The sequence below is a fragment of the Phoxinus phoxinus genome (genome assembly GCF_949152265.1).
Source record: "Phoxinus phoxinus genome assembly, chromosome: 6".
Lineage (NCBI taxonomy): Eukaryota > Metazoa > Chordata > Actinopteri > Cypriniformes > Leuciscidae > Phoxinus > Phoxinus phoxinus.
This window is the reverse complement of record NC_136881.1, coordinates 19723586-19743327: the sequence shown is the minus strand read 5'-3', so window position 1 is coordinate 19743327 and position 19742 is coordinate 19723586. Positions and strand designations below refer to the sequence as shown.

At 39.5% G+C, this 19742-nt stretch overlaps 1 protein-coding gene across 4 annotated transcripts in view; it reads left to right on the top strand.

Moving 5' to 3' along the window:
* Nucleotides 1-19742, top strand: part of psip1a (PC4 and SFRS1 interacting protein 1a) — a 148743-nt gene that overhangs the window by 90716 nt on the left and 38285 nt on the right. For all 4 annotated transcript variants that reach the window (XM_079615994.1, XM_079615992.1, XM_079615993.1 and 1 more), the window contains exons 5-6: nt 18546-18629; nt 18770-18859. In XM_079615994.1, the coding sequence (XP_079472120.1) occupies nt 18546-18629; nt 18770-18859 (174 nt within the window). The remainder of the gene's footprint in view (nt 1-18545; nt 18630-18769; nt 18860-19742) is intronic.

The following is a 19742-nucleotide window of genomic DNA, read 5'->3' as shown; positions in this document are numbered from 1 at the left end:
CTCTGGATCACATTTGAAGAGGCTGGTAGGCTCTGTAACAACATAGCACACAATGGGGTAAAAGTTGCACCCCTGGGGGGCAGGAGGGGCCCAAAGTTGCCCCAATGAAGTACTATGGTGTAGGACAGCCCATGAAATGGGCTGTCCTACACCATAGTAAGCGATATTCTATTGAACATAACTCTGGATCACATTTGAAGAGGCTGGTAGGCTCTGTAACAACATACCACACAATGGGGTAAAAGTTGCACCCCTGGGGGGCAGGACCGGCCCAAAGTTGCCCCATTCACGTACTATGGTGTAGGACAGCCCATGAAATGGGCTGTCCTACACCATAGAAACCGCATTTGTATTGAACATAACTCTGGATCACAGTGTCATAAAGACAAGGGGGCTGGCTCATTTTACTCAGACGACCAATCAGTCTCTCAGGATCATTGTGAAGCTTTCAAGCCACGCCCTAGCAACCAATTAGAGCTCCTTAGCAACAAGCTCCATAGACTTCCATTGAAAGACATCAAAGGGATATCTCAGGATATAAGTGTCATAGAAACACGAGGGTTGGCTCGTTTGACTCGGGGCAGCAAACAGCCAATCCCCAATCACCTCAACACTTCCTAGCCCCTCCCTAGCAACCATTGTCGAGTACCTTAGCAACCAAAATCCAGACAGGGATATCTTCCATTCTGAATGTCAAAGAGACGTGGGAGTTGGTTTATATCATTCATACTGACAAGCAGCCTTTGGAGTTTCATGATTGGCAGCTGCCAAGCCACTCCCTAGCAACAAAAGAGAGTACCCTAGCAACCATTTTGCAAGACCTATATCTCTGCATCAAAACATCGTATAGAGATGGGGGTTGGTTTATACATTCACACTGACTTTGGAGCTTCATGATTGGCAGCTGCCAAGCCACTCCCTAGCAACCAAACAGATTACCCTAGCAACCGTTTTGCAAGGCGTATATCTCTGCATCAGAACATCGTATAGAGGTGGGGGTTGGCTCTTTTGACTCATGCTAGCAAACAGGACTTGCTACATGCTACACATGCTAGCAGTGAATAGCTACATGCTAATTTTGATTAGCTAAGTGCTAAATCATGCCAAGAAAATGCTACAAACACCATAGTAACCATCTGTGACAACTACCAACCACCTAGTAACAACATAGCAACTACCCAGAATACCCTAGCAACTGCATAGCAACGCCCTAGCAACCACAAAAATACCCTGGCAAATGCCTAGCAACGCCCTAGTAACCACCCAGAACACCCTAGCAACTGCCTAGCAACCGCCTAGCGACCACCCAGAACACCCTAGCAACCGCCTGGCAACCACCCAGAACAACCTAGCAACTGCCTAGCAACCACCCAGAACAACATAGCAACCACCTAGCAACCGCCTAGCAACAGCCTAGTAACCACCCAGAACACCCTAGCAACCGCCTAGCAACCACCCAGAACACCCTAGCAGCCGCCTAGCAACCACCTAGCAACCGCCTAGCAACCACCCAGAACACCCTAGCAACCGCCTAGCAACCACCCAGAACACCCTAGCAACCGCCTAGCAACTGCTTAGCAACCATCCAGAACACCCTAGCAACCACCTAGCAACCGCCTAGCAACCACCTAGAACACCCTAGCAACCATCCAATACACCCTAGCAACCACCCAGAACACCTTAGCATCTTCATAGCAAACTCCAAGAACACCCTAGCAACCGAGTGTCGAGTTTTTTGCCACTGCAAGCACCATTCACATTTTCTTCTGGAAATGTACCTTCTTGTTATTATTCTTCTTCTTCCACTTTTTTTTCGTCTCGCTACTCCTCCCGCAGTTTTTGTCACAGACCCATGAATGAGGTGTCAAAACGTGCGGCCTATTTGGGAATGGTGTGCTATGACTTTTATAAGCGATCGGGCGTACGATGTTCGCCCCACGGGCGAAATAGCAGCGAAAAAAAACGCATAGACTTACATTGCGAAAAGCACGTAACGCCCCATAGCTCAGAGCGAGGAATTCGTAGAAATGTGAAATTTACGACATTTGTAGAGGCTGTCAGGCTCTTTAAGAATATACCTCACAATGGGGTAAAAGTTGCACCCCTGGGGGGCAGGAGCGCCCCAAAGTTTTCCCATTCATTGTCTATGGCATAGGACGGCCCATGAAATGGGCCGTCCTACACCATAGTAAGCGGTTTTGTATTGAACATAACTCTGGATCACAGTGTCATAGAGACAAGGGGGCGGGCTCATTTTACTCAGACGACCAATCAGTCTCTCAGGATCATTGTGAAGCTATCAGGCCACGCCCCTAGCAACCATTTAGAGCACCTTAGCAACAAGTTCCATAGACTTCCATTGAAAGAGATCAAATGGATATCTCTGGATAGAAGAGTCATAGAAACATGAGGGTGGTCTCGTTTGACTCGGGGCAGCAAACAGCCAATCATGAATCACATCAACACTTCCTAGCCCCTCCCTAGCAACCATTGTCGAGCACCTTAGCAACCAAAATTCACAGACTCATAGCTCAGAGCAAGGATGTCGCAGAAACGTGTAATTTGGCACATTTAAAGAGACTGGCAGGCTCTGTAAGAACATACCACACAATGGGGTAAAAGTTGCACCCCTGGGGGGCAGGAGGGGCCCAAAGTTGCCCCAATGAAGTACTATGGTGTAGGACAGCCCATGAAATGGGCTGTCCTACACCATAGAAACCGCATTTGTATTGAACATAACTCTGGATCACATTTGAAGAGGCTGGTAGGCTCTGTAAGAACATACCACACAATGGGGTAAAAGTTGCACCCCTGGGGGGCAGGACCGGCCCAAAGTTGGCCCATTGACTTACTATGGTGTAGGACAGCCCATGAAATGGGCTGTCCTACACCATAGGAACCGCATTTGTATTGAACATAACTCTGGATCACAGTGTCATAGAGACAAGGGGGCGGGCTCATTTTACTCAGACGACCAATCAGTCTCTCAGGATCATTGTGAAGCTTTCAAGCCACGCCCTAGCAACCATTTAGAGCTCCTTAGCAACAAGCTCCATAGACTTCCATTGAAAGACATCAAAGGGATATCTCAGGATATAAGTGTCATAGAAACATGAGGGTGGGCTCGTTTGACTCGGGGCAGCAAACAGCCAATCCCCAATCACCTCAACACATCCTAGCCCCTCCCTAGCAACCATTGTCGAGCACCTTAGCAACCAAAATCCAAAGAGGGATATCTTAAATTCTGAATGTCACAGAGATGTGGGAGTTGATTTATATTATTCATACTGACAAGCAGCCTTTGGAGTTTCATGATTGGCGCTGCCAAGCCACTCCCTAGCAACAAAAGAGAGTACCCTAGCAACCATTTTGCAAGACCTATATCTCTGCATCAAAACATCGTATAGAGATGGGGGTTGGTTTATACATTCACACTGACTTTGGAGCTTCATGATTAGCAGCTGCCAAGCCACTCCCTAGCAACCAAACAGATTACCCTAGCAACCGTTTTCCAAGGCGTATATCTCTGCATCAGAACATCGTATAGAGATGGGGGTTGGCTCGTTTGACTCATGCTAGCAAACAGGACTTGCTACATGCTACACATGCTAGCAGTGAATAGCTACATGCTAATATTGATTAGCTAAGTGCTAAATCATGCCAATAAAATGCTACAAACACCATAGTAACCATCTGTGACAACTACCAACCACCTAGTAACACCATAGCAACTACCCAGAATACCCTAGCAACTGCCTAGCAACCACCCAGAACACCCTAGCAACCGCCTAGCAACCGCCTAGCAACCGCCTAGCAACCACCCAGAACACCCTAGCAACCGCCTAGCAACCACCTAGCAACCACCCAGAACACCCTAGCAACCGCCTAGCAACCACCCAGAACACCCTAGCAACCGCCTAACAACCACCCAGAACACCCTAGCAACCGCCTAGCAACCACCTAGCAACCGCCTAGCAACCACCCAGAACACCCTAGCAACACCCTAGCAACCACCCAGAACACCCTAGCAACCGCCTAGCAACCACCCAGAACACCCTAGCAACCGCCTAGCAACCAGCCAGAACACCCTAGCAACCACCTAGCAACCGCCTAGCAACCACCAAGAACACCCTAGCAACCACCTAGCAACCGCCTAGCAACCACCTAGAACACCCTAGCAACCGCCTAGCGACCACCCAATACACCCTAGCATCTTCATAGCAAACTCCAAGAACACCCTAGCAACCGGGTCGTGTTTTTTGCCACTGCAAGCACCATTCACATTTTCTTCTGGAAATGTACCTTCTAGTTTCTAATGTTATTTCGCTTAACAAATTCGCTTCCACAAAATCAGTGGTTCAAATTCGACAGAAAATTCAGCATTTCACATCCGGGAACTGCAGTAATAGCAGTAGATTACCGATTCTTAATCTGCTGTTAGTCGACCTCACCAGCAGGTGGTGCAAGCGCGTGTTTACGAAGACCAAAGCAACAGTCATTTATTCATAAAAACGGATTTATAGAGTTTTTGTGATGATTATCAGGACCAGTATATATATGGAAAAGCTGATAAAGGCACAAAAGCGGTGTTTACATCCTCACAGTTACTTTAGTACATGCAAGCAGTACTGCTTTTCTGAAGAAATTAGAAAATATCGATTCCCCTATAGGTTTTTTTTTTTTTTTACGATTCTAAAATAGATTTTTTTTTATTCCCGAATCGATATTAATTCAAATTCAATTGCTTTATTTTTGTCTTTGTTTGTAAATGAGGTTGACAGAAGTTAGCCACTTTCATTCCAACAGAGGATGAAATATGTCGTTGTCTATGAGTGTTGAGTGACGTAATTATCCCAAGTGGACGCGTGGAAGAGACGTGAGACTGAAAGCACTGAGAAGCCCTCGCTCTACTCATATGCTGAGAGAGAGAGATAAGACAATAGAGCTGCACGATTCATCTTTAAAAAAACCTGTGATCTCGATTCAAACACCCACGCGATCTTTCAATTCGTCTGTCTATTAAACTTTTGACAAAATCATATCGCAACATTCAAAGCTGTGTTGGTGCTGCCGCTGACCCGGAGAGAGTCTTTTCAACCTCTTATATCATTATTTCTGTGATGCAATATTTACGATTATCATAGAAGTACTTGGATAAAGTTCAAATATGAATACTGATGCAGTGTTGTAGTCGAGTCCCCAACTATCGAGACCGAGTCGAGTCCCCAGTCTTCGAGTCCAAGTCCGAGTCCCCAGTCTTCGAGTCCAAGTCCGAGTCACCAAAGAAGAGGTCGAGTCACCATTACCTGAGTTTGAGAATAATATAATAATATGACATAATTATAAAAGAGGGTCTACATTAAACAAAAAATTACACCACTGTCACGATTGCAAACTGAGTTTATTTACTGATTTTTTTCTGCCACACAGCATATATTTTTAATTGATAACATATACACTTTGCAACACAGTAATACAGCAGCGACCTAATATATTGATATATTTCAATATCAATCCATCCAGCTTAATGTTACTACAACGTGCTACGATGACAAGTAGTTAATGCTTGTTGGGTAACATTAACCCCCTGGGGTCGGTAATCACGCCGGTGTGATCTGCTCGCTTTTATTCTAATCAGTGCAAAAGAGACTAAAAATACTCTGTTGAGTTTGATCTTACATAAAAGTGTTATACACCATTCAAACCGGTTAAATGTCTTCTTTTATTTGTGTACACTCATAATAAAAACAAAATGTTGACTTGAAACATATGTCTTTACAATGCTTGGAGACTCCATTTGTGTCGAGGCGAGTGGCAGTGTAGAACGCTAGCTCCCAGACAAGTTGGTTATACTCCCGTTTAATTTAACTTTACACCGTGTAATTGATGAACCAATATGGAGGGGGCGAAACAACGAAAAGCTAGAGACAAATCATCCCAAAGACCTGAGAAAACTGAGAGAAAAACAAAGGAGAAAGATGACTATGACAACACTGGCGAGAACGAGGCCGCGGATACAATGCAAGTTTGCATCAGCGCTATATATTCTGAAATTAAGGCTTACTCTTACTTGAAGACAGAACTAAACCACTTTCAAGACACTTTCAGAGATTGGAAAACTGAATTGACACCAACCTTAAACTGAACGAAATTGCCAAAGATCTGAAAGACACAGTGAATAGAGTGGAGGAGGCCGAACACCGGGCCAAGTCAAGTATAGATTGTTTCAAAAGCAGCTTTACACTGATAATAGGAAATTAAAGTAACAGAGATTCTTTTGGCTTTACAGCAGCTCTAGAATAAAGTTATTGTCCAGCTAAAGTTAGTTTTGATTGATTCACTTCCGTCGCAACGATCATTAGTCATTAACTTGGGGGTCGCCAACACGACACCGGCTCGAGAACGTAAACCATGAAATAGGTTCCTAGGTACAAGCCTTGAAAAATGTATAATATATTTTAAAAAATTAGCTTCCGCGTAAACCCATGAACCGGAATTATCCCGACAACGTTTTCTGTACAGAGGTAAAGGGAAGGGTGGGAGGCCTTCACAGGGGAGAGACTAGTTGACCCTTTAGGACTGCGTTGTCGTCGTGTCCAGGCGCAGGTCCTTCATCAGATCTGGATCCGGCAGACTGCGGTAAACTTTGGGATAAACAGAGAGACTAATATTAGCGTAGACGCCATCCTTCTTATGATGTAACAAGTACATTAGGGTTTATGGAAAGTGTTCCCGGTTCCGGCTGACCTAATCTATGCAGCCTAACATTGAATTATAGAAGTCTATAATGTGTTGTGAATGCTAGGCCAACGAGATGTGTTTTTAGTCTAGATTTGAACTGACAGAGTGTGTCTGCTTCCCGGACAATGTTAGGAAGACTGTTCCATAGTTTTGGTGCTAAATAGGAAAAGGATCTACCGCCAGCAGTCGATTTTGATATTCTAGGTATTCTCAACTGGCTGGAACTTTGAGATTGCAATAGACGTGACGGACTATAATGCGTTAAGAACTAAATGTTAAAACAAAAAAGCATTTGCCCACCTATCTAAGTGTAGGAAAGACGGTGAATAAGCCCTATTTCAAAAAACAGTGGAGTGTTCCTTTAAAATTACCATTACTCCTTTGTATTTCTCCTAGACCAGGAATACTGGTGCCTGATACATGTTTGGGCCATGTAATATTCTAATTAGCATATTTGCATGATAGATAAGTGATTACAAGTACAATTATATATGAGAAAATATAATTGTACGCTGAGAAAAATGTAGGAGCTGAGTTGTGTTGATAATTGTACGAGTGATAGAAGGAGATAATTAGTGATTAGGACATTTATTTATTTATTTAAGTTAGGTAATTCGTTTTATGTTCGAACATAAATACGCAGGCGTATTTTCATGATGGTGAATTACTGCGTTTGTGCTGGGTGCAAAAACACCGTTAAAACCTGTCACAGTCCACTTTTTCCCAATAAGCAGGTCTGTGTTCCGTGCCTGGGTCAACTTTGTTCGGACCAAACACGCTGACTTCAGTGCTTCGGTATCCAAGACTTCGGTCATTTGCAGCGCCCATTTCACTGAGAAGGACTACGCTGTTGGAGATATCATGAGTTATAAAATGGGATTTAAAACCCGAGTGAGACTGGTAGCTGATGTGGGGTGTATGCTAATTTAGTAGTAGCAGTCGATCGCGCCTGCCTCTCTCTCGCTCTCTCGCTCTCTCTCGCTCGCACACACACACACACACACACACACACACACACCAACAAACATATTCTAGCATTGCAACCTTGACATCGCAAGGTACACGGGGACCGTGAAGACACTGAATTAAACAAAAAAACAGCCCTCATAATAATCACAAATACACTTACATTTTTAGGAATGAATGGCTTGCTCTGGTCTTCGTCAACAACACACGCTTGCACCCCCTGCTGGTGAGGTTGATTAACAGCAGATGGAGATTAACAGGAGATTATGCTTGGTAATCTACTGCTTTTCCTGCAGTTCCTGGATGGTCGAATTTGTAAAGCGAAATAAAATGGACCGAAAATTTCCAAAATATTCAAACTGTTTAAAAATACAACCTATAATATTCAACAGGCAGTGAAACATGACCGGTGAATATGGATTATTTATTTTTCAACCCATAAAAATGCAAGCCCTAAAAATACAATGCATTAAAATGCAAGCATGGTTAATGCAATGCATATTTTTTATTTATTTTATTTCATACTTTTTTATTTCAAAAATATTTGCCATTATTTTACTTCCATACAAAAGCTTTTCCAATTGTCTTATGAATTCTATATTATTTTGCGGACACCACTTAGACAGCCAGCCATTGAGTGATGACAATCTGCTAACTATCTCATCATTCCTGCGGACAGGAAGCGGGCCAGAGCAAATTACAGTGCCTGACATCGTACTTGCGTGTTCACTCACCTCTTTAAAGTTAATTTTAGTGATCTCCGACTATGGGATGAATATAGTATCAAAATGTTTAACACGTGCACGCACATTTATCAATGAACTTGATTAATGTTGCAGATATGTTTTACTATCCACAACCAAATGCCTTTCAACTTGCGTGTGCAAAATGTAAAAATTGAATGAATGTGTAGCAATTTGTACAAAAGAAAACATTTGTATTTCCAAAAATGTATTTTTTTGTATTAGTGTATTATAGTTTACGCATGCAACAAAGATGTGCATGTGTGGATCAGGTGACACGCGTGCATTCACTGACATCAAATAGATGGGTAGTTGTGCACACATTAATAATTAGCACCAGGCCTATTCATTTGTAGTTGTTTGTGTGTGGGTTGTGAAATGCTTAAAAACGTCCAAAAGAAAGTCTCAAAATCCAATTGAATCAACTGAGATTGACTCAGAAAAGACGTCAATGAATGCACGCGCGTCACCTGATCCACACATGCACATCATCTTTGTTGCATGCGCAAATTATGATACACTAATACAAAAGACTAACTATGTTAAATGTTGAAAGTTTGCCTGAGATGACTAATTGTGAACATTTTGAACAAAGTGGAAAATTAGACTGGGCAAGACTCACAGCAAATTATCTTTGGGGATATAAACTATTGATAGAGAAGAGGTTGATGATAACAGTTTTACTAAAGCCAGTAATTAAAGATAAAACTGGTAAAATATCTGGGACCAAAAACTATAGGCCAATTGCATTGGCAAGTGTGATCTCAAAAGTATTTGAGCAAATCCTCATGGATCTCAAAAGTATTTGAGCAAATCCTCAAATCCTCATGGATTTTGATCGAATTAATCATACTAAGTTATTTATCAAATTTCAAGAAAGAGGGGTTTCCCTAGCCTGGAAATCTAGACGCACCCTAGCGTCAGGAAAGGGCAGCCAGGGCAGTCAAGCAACTCTCCATAGACCTTCTAGCTGCAAAAACCTAACCCTAACCCTAAAAGGAAGAAGTGTTCGGAGTTTTGCTAGACCGGATCTTTGCCGCTCTGACTACGTCACCTTCTTCGTTGCTCTGGTTGGTTGTAGCGCTATCCTATTGCGTGCAGAGGGATTTTGAGAGACAACCGTTTATCCCGCCCCTCGGATTGAGCCGCGTCTATGGAGAGTTGCCAGACTAAACATCTTGATGTAAGTCTGGCTTGCCAGGCTAGGGTTTCCCCATATCTGATAAGAATTTTACATTTTTGGTATATACATCAAACTTTAAATATTCAATGGGGTACGGAACCCTTTTATATGACGAATGGGGTTCGGCAAGAGCGTATATTGTCTCCTCTTCTTTTTAATCTGTACATAGAGGGTCTTTCTATAGAGTTAAATGATTGTAAGACTGGATGTGTAATAGGTGATAGTCTCATTAACCATTTGATGTATGCTGATGATTTAGTTATTATGTCTCCTTATAGTGCAGGATTACAACAGCTGCTTCGAGTATGTTCAAGTTATGGTGTGCAGCATGATATTAAATTTAATATTAAAAAGAGTGTGGTCATGATTGTTAAAACCAAAGAGGACCTTAAGCTAAATTTTCCTTCTTTCTATATAGATGACCAAGTTTTAAATGTGGTAAATAAAGTTAAATACTTGGGTCACATCATTAGAAATTATTTAAATGATGACGATGATGTGCATCTTTTTTTAAATTTTTTAATTTACTTTATTAATCCCCAGGGGGAAATTCATATGTCACAACAGTACAAAAACACAATGAAATATAGCTGCAAGCAGCAATCACCGGGGCCAAGCGCAAGCAAGACGACAAGACGTGCCAAAGTGGCTGGGAGTGAGAGATCAACTGCAGCAAGGAGCAATTGAAGACATTTAAAGATGAATTTTGGCAAAATGGTTGAAAAATCACATGCATTAACTTAAAAATATGATTTAATAGATTATCACTTTCGACCAATAGGTGGCGCAGTTACAAAACTGTTGTGATGTGGTCAGAGTGAAGTGACGACGACACATACAAAGTTTGGTGTCAATATGTCAAGGCATTGCAGATATAAAGCCTGAATAGTCATTTTGGCATTATGCCTCAACTTTGCATCTGCGGTATACGACCATGGTTTTGTCTATCGACACGAAATCCATAACTTTTACTTGGCACGGTCTGGAGATGACAAGATCCGATTTTGGTGAAAATCGGACAGTCGGTCTAGGAGGAGTTCGAAAAAATACATTTTAAAAGGAAATAAAGATGGCGGACAGGAAGTTTGGCTGACTATGAAGAAATTGGTATCTATGTTTTCAGCATAACCCAAGGAATCTATTAAGACCAGTGTCATTACTATAGGCAAATGTATGCAAAAGTTATTAGCATTTTGGGAAATTTTGTTACAACTTTTGACCAAAAGGTGGCGCTGTCTCATAATCTTTTGAGCACCTTTAGGGCCTTGTACTGATGACCCATACTGAGTTTGGTAACGATACGTTCATGCGTTCATAAAATACAGCATTTTAGCACATAATTCAAAATGGCCGACAGCCAAAATGGCCGATATGGGAATATGCCGATACAACATGCCGATACAGCATGACGCCCTGAATCTAACGAGACCACTTTTGTGATTTTTGGACAAACCGTTCAGAAGTTATAAGCAAAAACATAAATTCTTCATATCTCCGGACCAGTAGGTGGCGCTGCGCCGAAACGCAGCATGTAGCCTCAGATTATGCTTGTGATGACATGTACCAAATTTGGTCTGAATCTGATAAAGCGTTGTGGAGATACAGCATTGAGCCTGTTTTCGCAAGTGCTACGTAAAAATTTATTTGCGCGGTATTCGACAACGGTAATTCGAATCAACTTGATTTCCATAAATTTTTGTGGGCATAGTCTCGAGATGATCTGGTTCAATTTTCGTGAAATTCGGACCAACGGCCTAGGAGGAGTTCGAAAAAGTAGGTTTTTCGGAAAATTCAAAATGGCAGGAAAACTATTATGACGGAAAATGACGTCATATGGTGCACTCAAATCGTCATGAGCTCAGGAATCAGAGGAAAAAAGAATTTTGTTTCTAGCCCGTATGGTTCAAAAGTTATTAGCATAAACATGAGTGCAACTTTGGACAGTTGGTGGCGCTAGAGGGATTGATTTGGAGACTCCAAATTTGCTATGGTGATAGTTCAGACTGTCCTCTATATGTGTGCCAAATTTCATAACTTTCCCGCAAGCGGTTCTATGGGCTGCCATAGACTCCCAGTCGGAACAATGAAGAATAATAATAATAGGAACGGGAACAGAAACAATAGGTGCCTACGCACTTTCAGTGCTTGGCCCCTAATAAATAGACGGCGACAACAACAGACAACATACACACAGCAACAACAACAGACAACATACACACAGCAACAAGTCTTGTTCTCAAGTATCCTTTTTTCAAAGCATTATGATTATACGAACAGGATAAAAAAATTAATAAAAAAAGTATATCAGCAAAGTATGGGCAAGCTAATATGCTGGCTTGTAAATTTTATGTGTACAGATGATGTTAATATAGCTCTATTCAGGGCATACTGTACTTCTCTTTATACAGCTCACTTGTGGTGTAAATATAATAAAGCTAAAATGAAAAAGCTCCAGGTGGCATTTAATGATGGCTAAGAATTTAGCTTAAGCTCCCAAGGTGGACAAGTGCAAGCCAAATGTTTGTATCAATAATGTACCCACTTTGCATGCTGTCTTAAGGAAGTATATGTATTAGTTCATGTGTCGGTTGAGTGATTCAAAAAATAGTATCGTAATTAGGGCTGTAACGATTAATCGCGATTAATCAAAATCCAAAATAAAAGTTTGTGTTTACATAATGTATGTGTGTGTATTGTGTATAATTATTTTGTATATATAAATACACACACATGCATGTATATATTTAATAAAAATGTGTTATTTATATATAAAATAGTTATATTTATATATAATATAAATCATATAAAAATATATATGCAGTATATAAATGCAAATATTTCTCAAATATATACATGCATGTGTGTGTATTTATATATACAAAATAATTATACACAATACACACACATACATTATGTAAACACAAACTTTTATTTTGGATTTCGATTAATCGCGATTAATCGTTACAGCCCTAATCGTAATGGTATTAAATAATATTACATTAAGTGATACAAGGTATTTTTCATGTTTCTGGAAGCATTGGAATGAAAGCTTGTGTTTTTTTTAATTTGTCCGTTATTTGTAAAAATGCCTGTTTGTATGTATTTTTCTTTCTCTTTTGATATGGACCCATGGGTCTGAAATAAAGAATAATAATAAAAGAAAACGTTTGTATTCACACAAATGTCTCTATTTGTACAAATTGCTACATTTTCATACAATTTTGAATTTTGCACACGCAAGTTGAAAGGTATTTGGTTGTGGATTGTAAAACATATCTGCAACATTAATCAAGTTCATTGATAACTGTGCTTGCACGTGTTAAACATTTTGATACTATATTTATCCCATATCCGAAGTCGAACATCATTCCGACGTGAATAATAATCTTCGAAAATTTACGATTAGCTTTAGCCAGCACTTTTAAATTTACGTTGATGTCAGGCATTTACATTTTATTGGTATTATCATATTGAGAATCTCTCTCTCTCTTTTTTTCTTTTTTTCTTCAGTATGTGAAATTTATCCTGTGAAAACATTTTGAATTTGTATGTTTTATGATGGCACCTTGAACCTTTTATGGACTTGAAAGGACCATTACAAATATTCTCCTGATATTATTATTATTAATGGGTTTTTTTTTCTGTCTTCTCTCACTCTTCTGAGACTATTGGGAGAGTAACCCCTGATATGACTATAACAGTATATGAACAACATGATTGTATGTGATACCCCTAGTGACCTGTTTGTTCTGTTCTTTTGAATGTGTTCTACTAAAAGCATATATACAAAAATAAAACGCATTAAAATGCAAGCAAGGTTAATGCAATGCATATTTTTTTCAATTAATGCAATTCTACAAGCTTTTGTGTTTCAAAAACATTTGGCATTATATCACTTCCATATTTTGACTCAATATACAAATGCAGGCAAGAGGTATTCCACGCATAAGGCAATACACAAAAACACTTGAGAGATGCAGTTGTGCATACAGCAACCAGTGGTGCTCACTGCAGTCAAATGATGTCCAGCTCCACCTCTCTGGACGTCTAATGGGTGGAGGGGTAGAGTTGTGGGTAGGGTTACGGTGTGTTTGGATATTCTGACACCACCCATTAGGCCCAAATTGCATTCAGAGAGGGGGACCTGGAATTAACACTCAACCCATGGCTCTGCAGTGAGCAGTCTCTCCACAGCTATGCACTGGCAATAGTATTCTGCTTTAATGCCCATGATTGCTCTTTCTATATGGATCTTCCTCAAGCAGTTTCTAGGCATATGAAAACTAGGCAGTTGCTTAAGGAGCACCACCAACTGGAGGGGGTGCCAACAAGTACCCCACTGCCACCGTTACCTTGTTAACATTTTAGCAAGAATTCACCATGTAAAGTACATTTAAGCAGTTGAATATTAGTATAAGAAAGATTTTATGACAGAAAGACATTATGATTGCCATGTCCAAAGCGTCATGATAGTGTTCTGTTCGCATGTAGAAATAAAATCAATGCCTTCATCTATATACAATGAAATATGTGTCCATCTATTGTTAAATTGAACTCTCTAAGAAAAATATAAAATATACAAATAGATTTATTTTGGATTGTTGTAAAAATAGATTTTTTTTTTGTTCTGATTCCAGATTTCCGAGGTTTCTTTTCCAGAAGGTTCCCAGTTAGAACAAAATAAAAGAATGGTTAATAACATTCAGCAAGTTATCATGCTAATAACAGGATCATGCAACTAGCAACTATAGTATTAACATTAAAGGTAGGGTAGGCAGGATTTGTCTAAAAAACTTTTCCCCAAATTTGTTTAAACTGTCTTTATATACCAATACATAATTAAAATGTAAGCACTCTGAAAAAGAGAGTATAAAAATCGAGGGTCTGTAGTCCTCTCAGGGCTGAAATAAACACAGCTACTTATTTCCATTCGGGATGAATTAAATGATTGGCTGGGCGACTGTCACTTTCCCTCGCTACCATGGCTAACACCCCTGTTGCTACAGGAACTGCCCACATGCACGCACCCGTTTGACTCGAGGAGGGGAAGAGGCACGGAAGCTAGGAATAATCACAATTATGGCAGAGAAAGAGCAGTCAAAATTCCCAGTACCTGTCCTGCATATACAGTCAGCGAAGGGAAGCAAGCAAAAACAAGGCAGGGACCTGTCCTTGAGCCGACGATGCGGTAGGCTAATTGTCTCTGGAGTGTAGTCCTCATCAGAGTCAACAGTGCTTTCATCGTGGAAGCTCTTAGATGCAAAACGTATATGTTATGAATCTTACACGAAATTCACCTTCATCACAGTGTAACTGATGGTAATGGGAAAACGTGTATCAATGCAACCTGTTTTTAGCTTTGCGTTATGTTACTAGCTCGTTACCGAATCAAACTCAATATATTTTAAACTTTACCAGAATCAATATGCTAGCTTGATAGTGAGTACTAACAGCCATGTTAGTTGTTTATATTCATAATGATAAAGTTAGGTATTTTATTACATGTGATTCTGACATTATCACTACATGCACTGCGCTCGGCTCGGCGCTGGTAAACGCGTCCTCCTCCAGCTGAGCGGTCGCCATCGCGCGTTCATGTTTTGGGGGCGTGGCTTTGGAAGGAGCCCAGAAGGGAGGGGGTGGGAGTGAATGGAAATAAGTAGCTGTGTTTATTGCAGCCCTGAGAGCCCTCGATTTGTATATTCTCTTTTTCAGAGTACTTACATTTTAATTATGTATTGGTATATAAAGACAGTTCAAACTAATTTGGGGAAAAGTTTTTTAGAAAAATCCTGCCTACCCTGCCTTTAATAATAATGTCCACTCAATAGAAGTGAATTTATGAATTATAATTGTACCATAACATTTTTGTATTCAATTTTAGAAACTTATTGTTTAGCACATTCAAAACATCTGATCAGAAATGAATGAACAAAAGCTTCACAGTTTACAATAATAGTAATCTTTATTTTTAAAGCACTTTTAAAATCAACAGTACAAAGTGCTTAATAATCAAATACAAATGATAAAATAATTGACATTTAGCATATTCAAAACATCCAAGCAGAAATTCATGAACAAACTTCACTGATGTGGCGGTATTTTAGTAAACTAAACACTATCCAAAACAGGCCAAATAATCAAGTCTAAGCATTCATATTACTTTTATAACATATTATATATCATATTAATTTTGAATTACAAAGCATATAAAGGTTCATCCTATGTTGCTTATATTAAAGACTGAAATAGATTTTCTAATCCAGATTCCAGATGTTCTAATAGTTGTATTTCGGCCAAATATTGTCCTATCCTAACAAACCATACATCAATATAAAGCTTATTTATTCATATGATTGATGATGTATAAATCTCAATGTCAAAAAATGTACCCATGTGACTGGTTTTGTGGTCCAGGGTCACAAATATGTTTATGTAAAAAATACCATGTTTACTAATCTAGAATAAATAACTTGCTCGTCTGATTCTCAGCTAAATCAAGTTCCTCAAAAGTATGCTCTTGTTCTTCATTTGTCCAGAAAAAAGTTCAGAGGCGGCAGAAAGCAACACCCTATTTGTTTTATTTATTTTACGAGAGCAGTGTTTTGTTTTGATTGTAAGTGGACACAGATAAAAAGTAGACCCTTTAAAGTTTAGAATGTGATGCTGTGTGACCATAAATGACGGAGTATTTTAAGTCTATTTCGCTGTTATGTGACAGAATGATATTAAGAGAATGCTCTGGCGCGTTCCTCGACCCTCGAAGGTTAAGTAACTGAAGAAGTTTTCTACAAGGGTGACCTAATTTAATAAATGGTTTTCTTAAGAACGCTTAATAAATATCATCATCAAAATAGTCCGTACGCAAGTCGACTTATGCCAAAAGAGTAACACTTGAACTTAGGGGTGTGCGATATCAAATTTTTTTTATCGTGGACGATTAAAATGCCTCCACGATCTGCTTTTGAAGAAATATCGTAGTATCGTGCTGCAGTTTATTCTATCAGTTTAGTTCTGAACGCGACGTACATTCACACATCACATGTTAATGCAGCGGTAGAGTTACACTCACGGGACACTGCAATTCATAAAAGTTTGTTATTTTCCTGTGCATTAAAGCTTTGCTGGTTAAACATTTAATTTGCGTGCTGTTGCGTTGTTCTAACTAGCATGCTCTTTTCTGAGCGCGTACACCCGAATCACACACACTAAAACGTCAAACAGCGCCTGATTACTGGACTAAGTTATCTTTCAAGTCTTATACGCTAATACTGTCAAATACACACAAGGTTACATAAACACAGTTGGTTATGTCTAAAATGAAAGCACACATTTGAGAGAAAAAAGGATGCGTGTGCATTAGATGCACCAGGTTTTAAAGTGACAGTAGCCCAATAGTAAACATGCTGCAGCTTGTCCTTTATGGGATAGTTCACCATAATAAAAAAAACATTAAAATTCTGTCATTATTTACTCACTCTAATGTTGTTCCAAACCTGTATTAATTTCTTTCTTGTGCTGAAAAAAAATTATAAACTATTTTGACGAATGTGGCTATCCAAACAGTTGCTTGGGAAAAAATATACTATAGAAGTCACTGGGGACCAGCAACTGTTTGGTTACACATTCTTCAAAATAACTTTTATTTTCAACAGAAGAAAGAAACTTATTCAGGTTTAAAACAACTTGAGAGAAGAAATAATGATGATTTGGGGGACACTAATCCTTTAATGTCAATAAAACAACAAAACAAAGAGAAAATCACTCACTGCTCTTGACTGAGAACTTTAATAGTAGCTATAATAAGAATCAATGTATAATTTATACAGTGATGTCTATGTGGTGTTTATTTTTATATTTGTTAATTTAATTTCTTTCTTGAATGCCACTGTTAAATACACCTACTGTAGCTGAAAAAATAAAGCACTGTTTATTTCATTTGTATATTATGTTTGTGTAGCCTATTTTTTTTGCGCCACTTTGGCCTAATTGTCTGCCATTCTTTTTTTATTTCATATTTTGTTATTTTTTAAGGCTTTGTTTTTAAAATAGGGAAATTAGTTTGGCTGTAAGGCTCAGTCACTTGCAAAATAGTAAAACTATTGAGAATCGTGATAAAATCGTGAATCGTGATTTTCCTGAATAAAATTGTGATATGATATTTTTGCCATATCGCCCACCCCTACTTGAACTTGACGCACAACGTAATGACGACAATCTTTTGGCGTAAATCGATGCGTACGGCGTCTGCCGGAAGCTAGTTATTTTAGTCGATAAAGTTTTAAATATGGATATTTTTCTTACACGAAAGCATCACTTCACTTCAGAAGGCCTTTATTAACCCCCGCAGATCCGTGGAGCACTTTAATCATGAATAGATGCGCTTTGATCGACTTCAAAAGATAGACAGCCATTCACTCCCATTATCAAGCTTGGAAGAACCAAGACAATTTTTAATATAACTCCAATTGTATTCGTCTGAAAGAAGATTGTCATATACACCTAGGATGGCTTCAGGGTGAGTAAATCATGGGCTAATTTTCATTTTTGGGTGAACTATCCTTTTAAAGCAGAATACCAATGCAAACAACTCAACATTTTTGTGTGTAAAAATTTAAGCTATATGCACTATTTATAGAACAAATTGTGAACAAATTATATTTATATATTTGCATTGTGATGGCGTCCATTTCTGATTGTAGTGTGTGGGATTTACTGTCTGCATTTATGCACTGCTTTGTGTGAGTGTGGATCTCGAGTGCAGTGTGTGGATCTTTTGGATGCATTTGTGGATTGCATTGCACAAATTTGTTAGATGTTTTGATACTGTTTTCACTCCATATTTGTGCACAATAATCTTTGTTGTATTGAAAATGGTTAATAAATGGTTTATTCTCAAAACCCTTGTGCAGATAATGACCGCTGGAGCAAGTTCTGTTAAGGAATTAAGCAGCAATCAAGAGGGAGATGATGAGAAAAGGAGAAAGTCATCTCAAGTATGTGTCTATGTCCATTTCTTTACAAAATTGTGTCTCTGATCCTGTAAGTCCCTCATATGTGGACTGGGCTCTCAATGACACAAACTGGCATGTTAATCTCCTGCGTGGTGGGGCCCTGTGTGTTTGACATCATGCAGGTGGCTAGCGAGGAGGAGGAGGAGGAGGAAGAGAAGGATGATGATGGTGGGGACATGGAGATTTCTGATCAGGGACATCTGAAAGATGAAGTATGTTCTCTTATAGTTTGGTTGAGGTACAGAGGCTCTCTGGTGGGATGTTTCATATGCAAAAGAGATAGTTTGCAATCGTGAAAAGGTGGCAGGATAAATCACATGCTGCCTTTTCCAGAATATTACCAGTAAATTACTGTGAACTAGGGGTTGAATCAGGTTTTTTAAGTCGACATTTATGTGATTTAAGTCGAGTCGATATCGACTTTGTCGCCGATGACATGATTAATGAACAAATAAGACTGAACTTCGAAATGACTCTAATGCAGGTTGCCATGTGCACAGCTATGGCAAAGGACCTACATAACAGCTTATTTTTATCAGCTCTTTTGTAGGGGTATAACGATACATGTATTCGTATTGAATCGTTTGGTACGAGGCTTTCGGTTCAGTATGCATTACAAACCGAACGTATTGTTGGACCATTTTTCCTGCAGACCAAAATGTAGTTAGCAGTCGTGCTGGCGTGAACACCACAACGTTTCCCAACATCAAATGGCAAACGTGATGAAAGCGGAACGAAACTGCGCTACTCATTTGCGCTTCTGCTTCACGAACCGTTAATGCACGAACCGTTAATAACCAATGCTGACACAACTTAAAAATAAAAGATGTTGATAACTTCTGTATTTAAATACAAATAGTGAGTAAATGTGTTTGTGGTATAGCGCGGATCAGTTGCACACTACAAATGCAGCCTTATGCAACACGATCTCATGAAAGTGCGTATCTATTCCACGAATGTCATTTCTCATTTCAAAAATGTTTTTTGCATGCATATGCTACGCACTGAAAACCCTTGGGTAGGATTAGGGGTGGGTAGTGCGTGCGTATTACACGCCATAAAGTGCGTATCATATGCACGTAAAAACTATTTTTG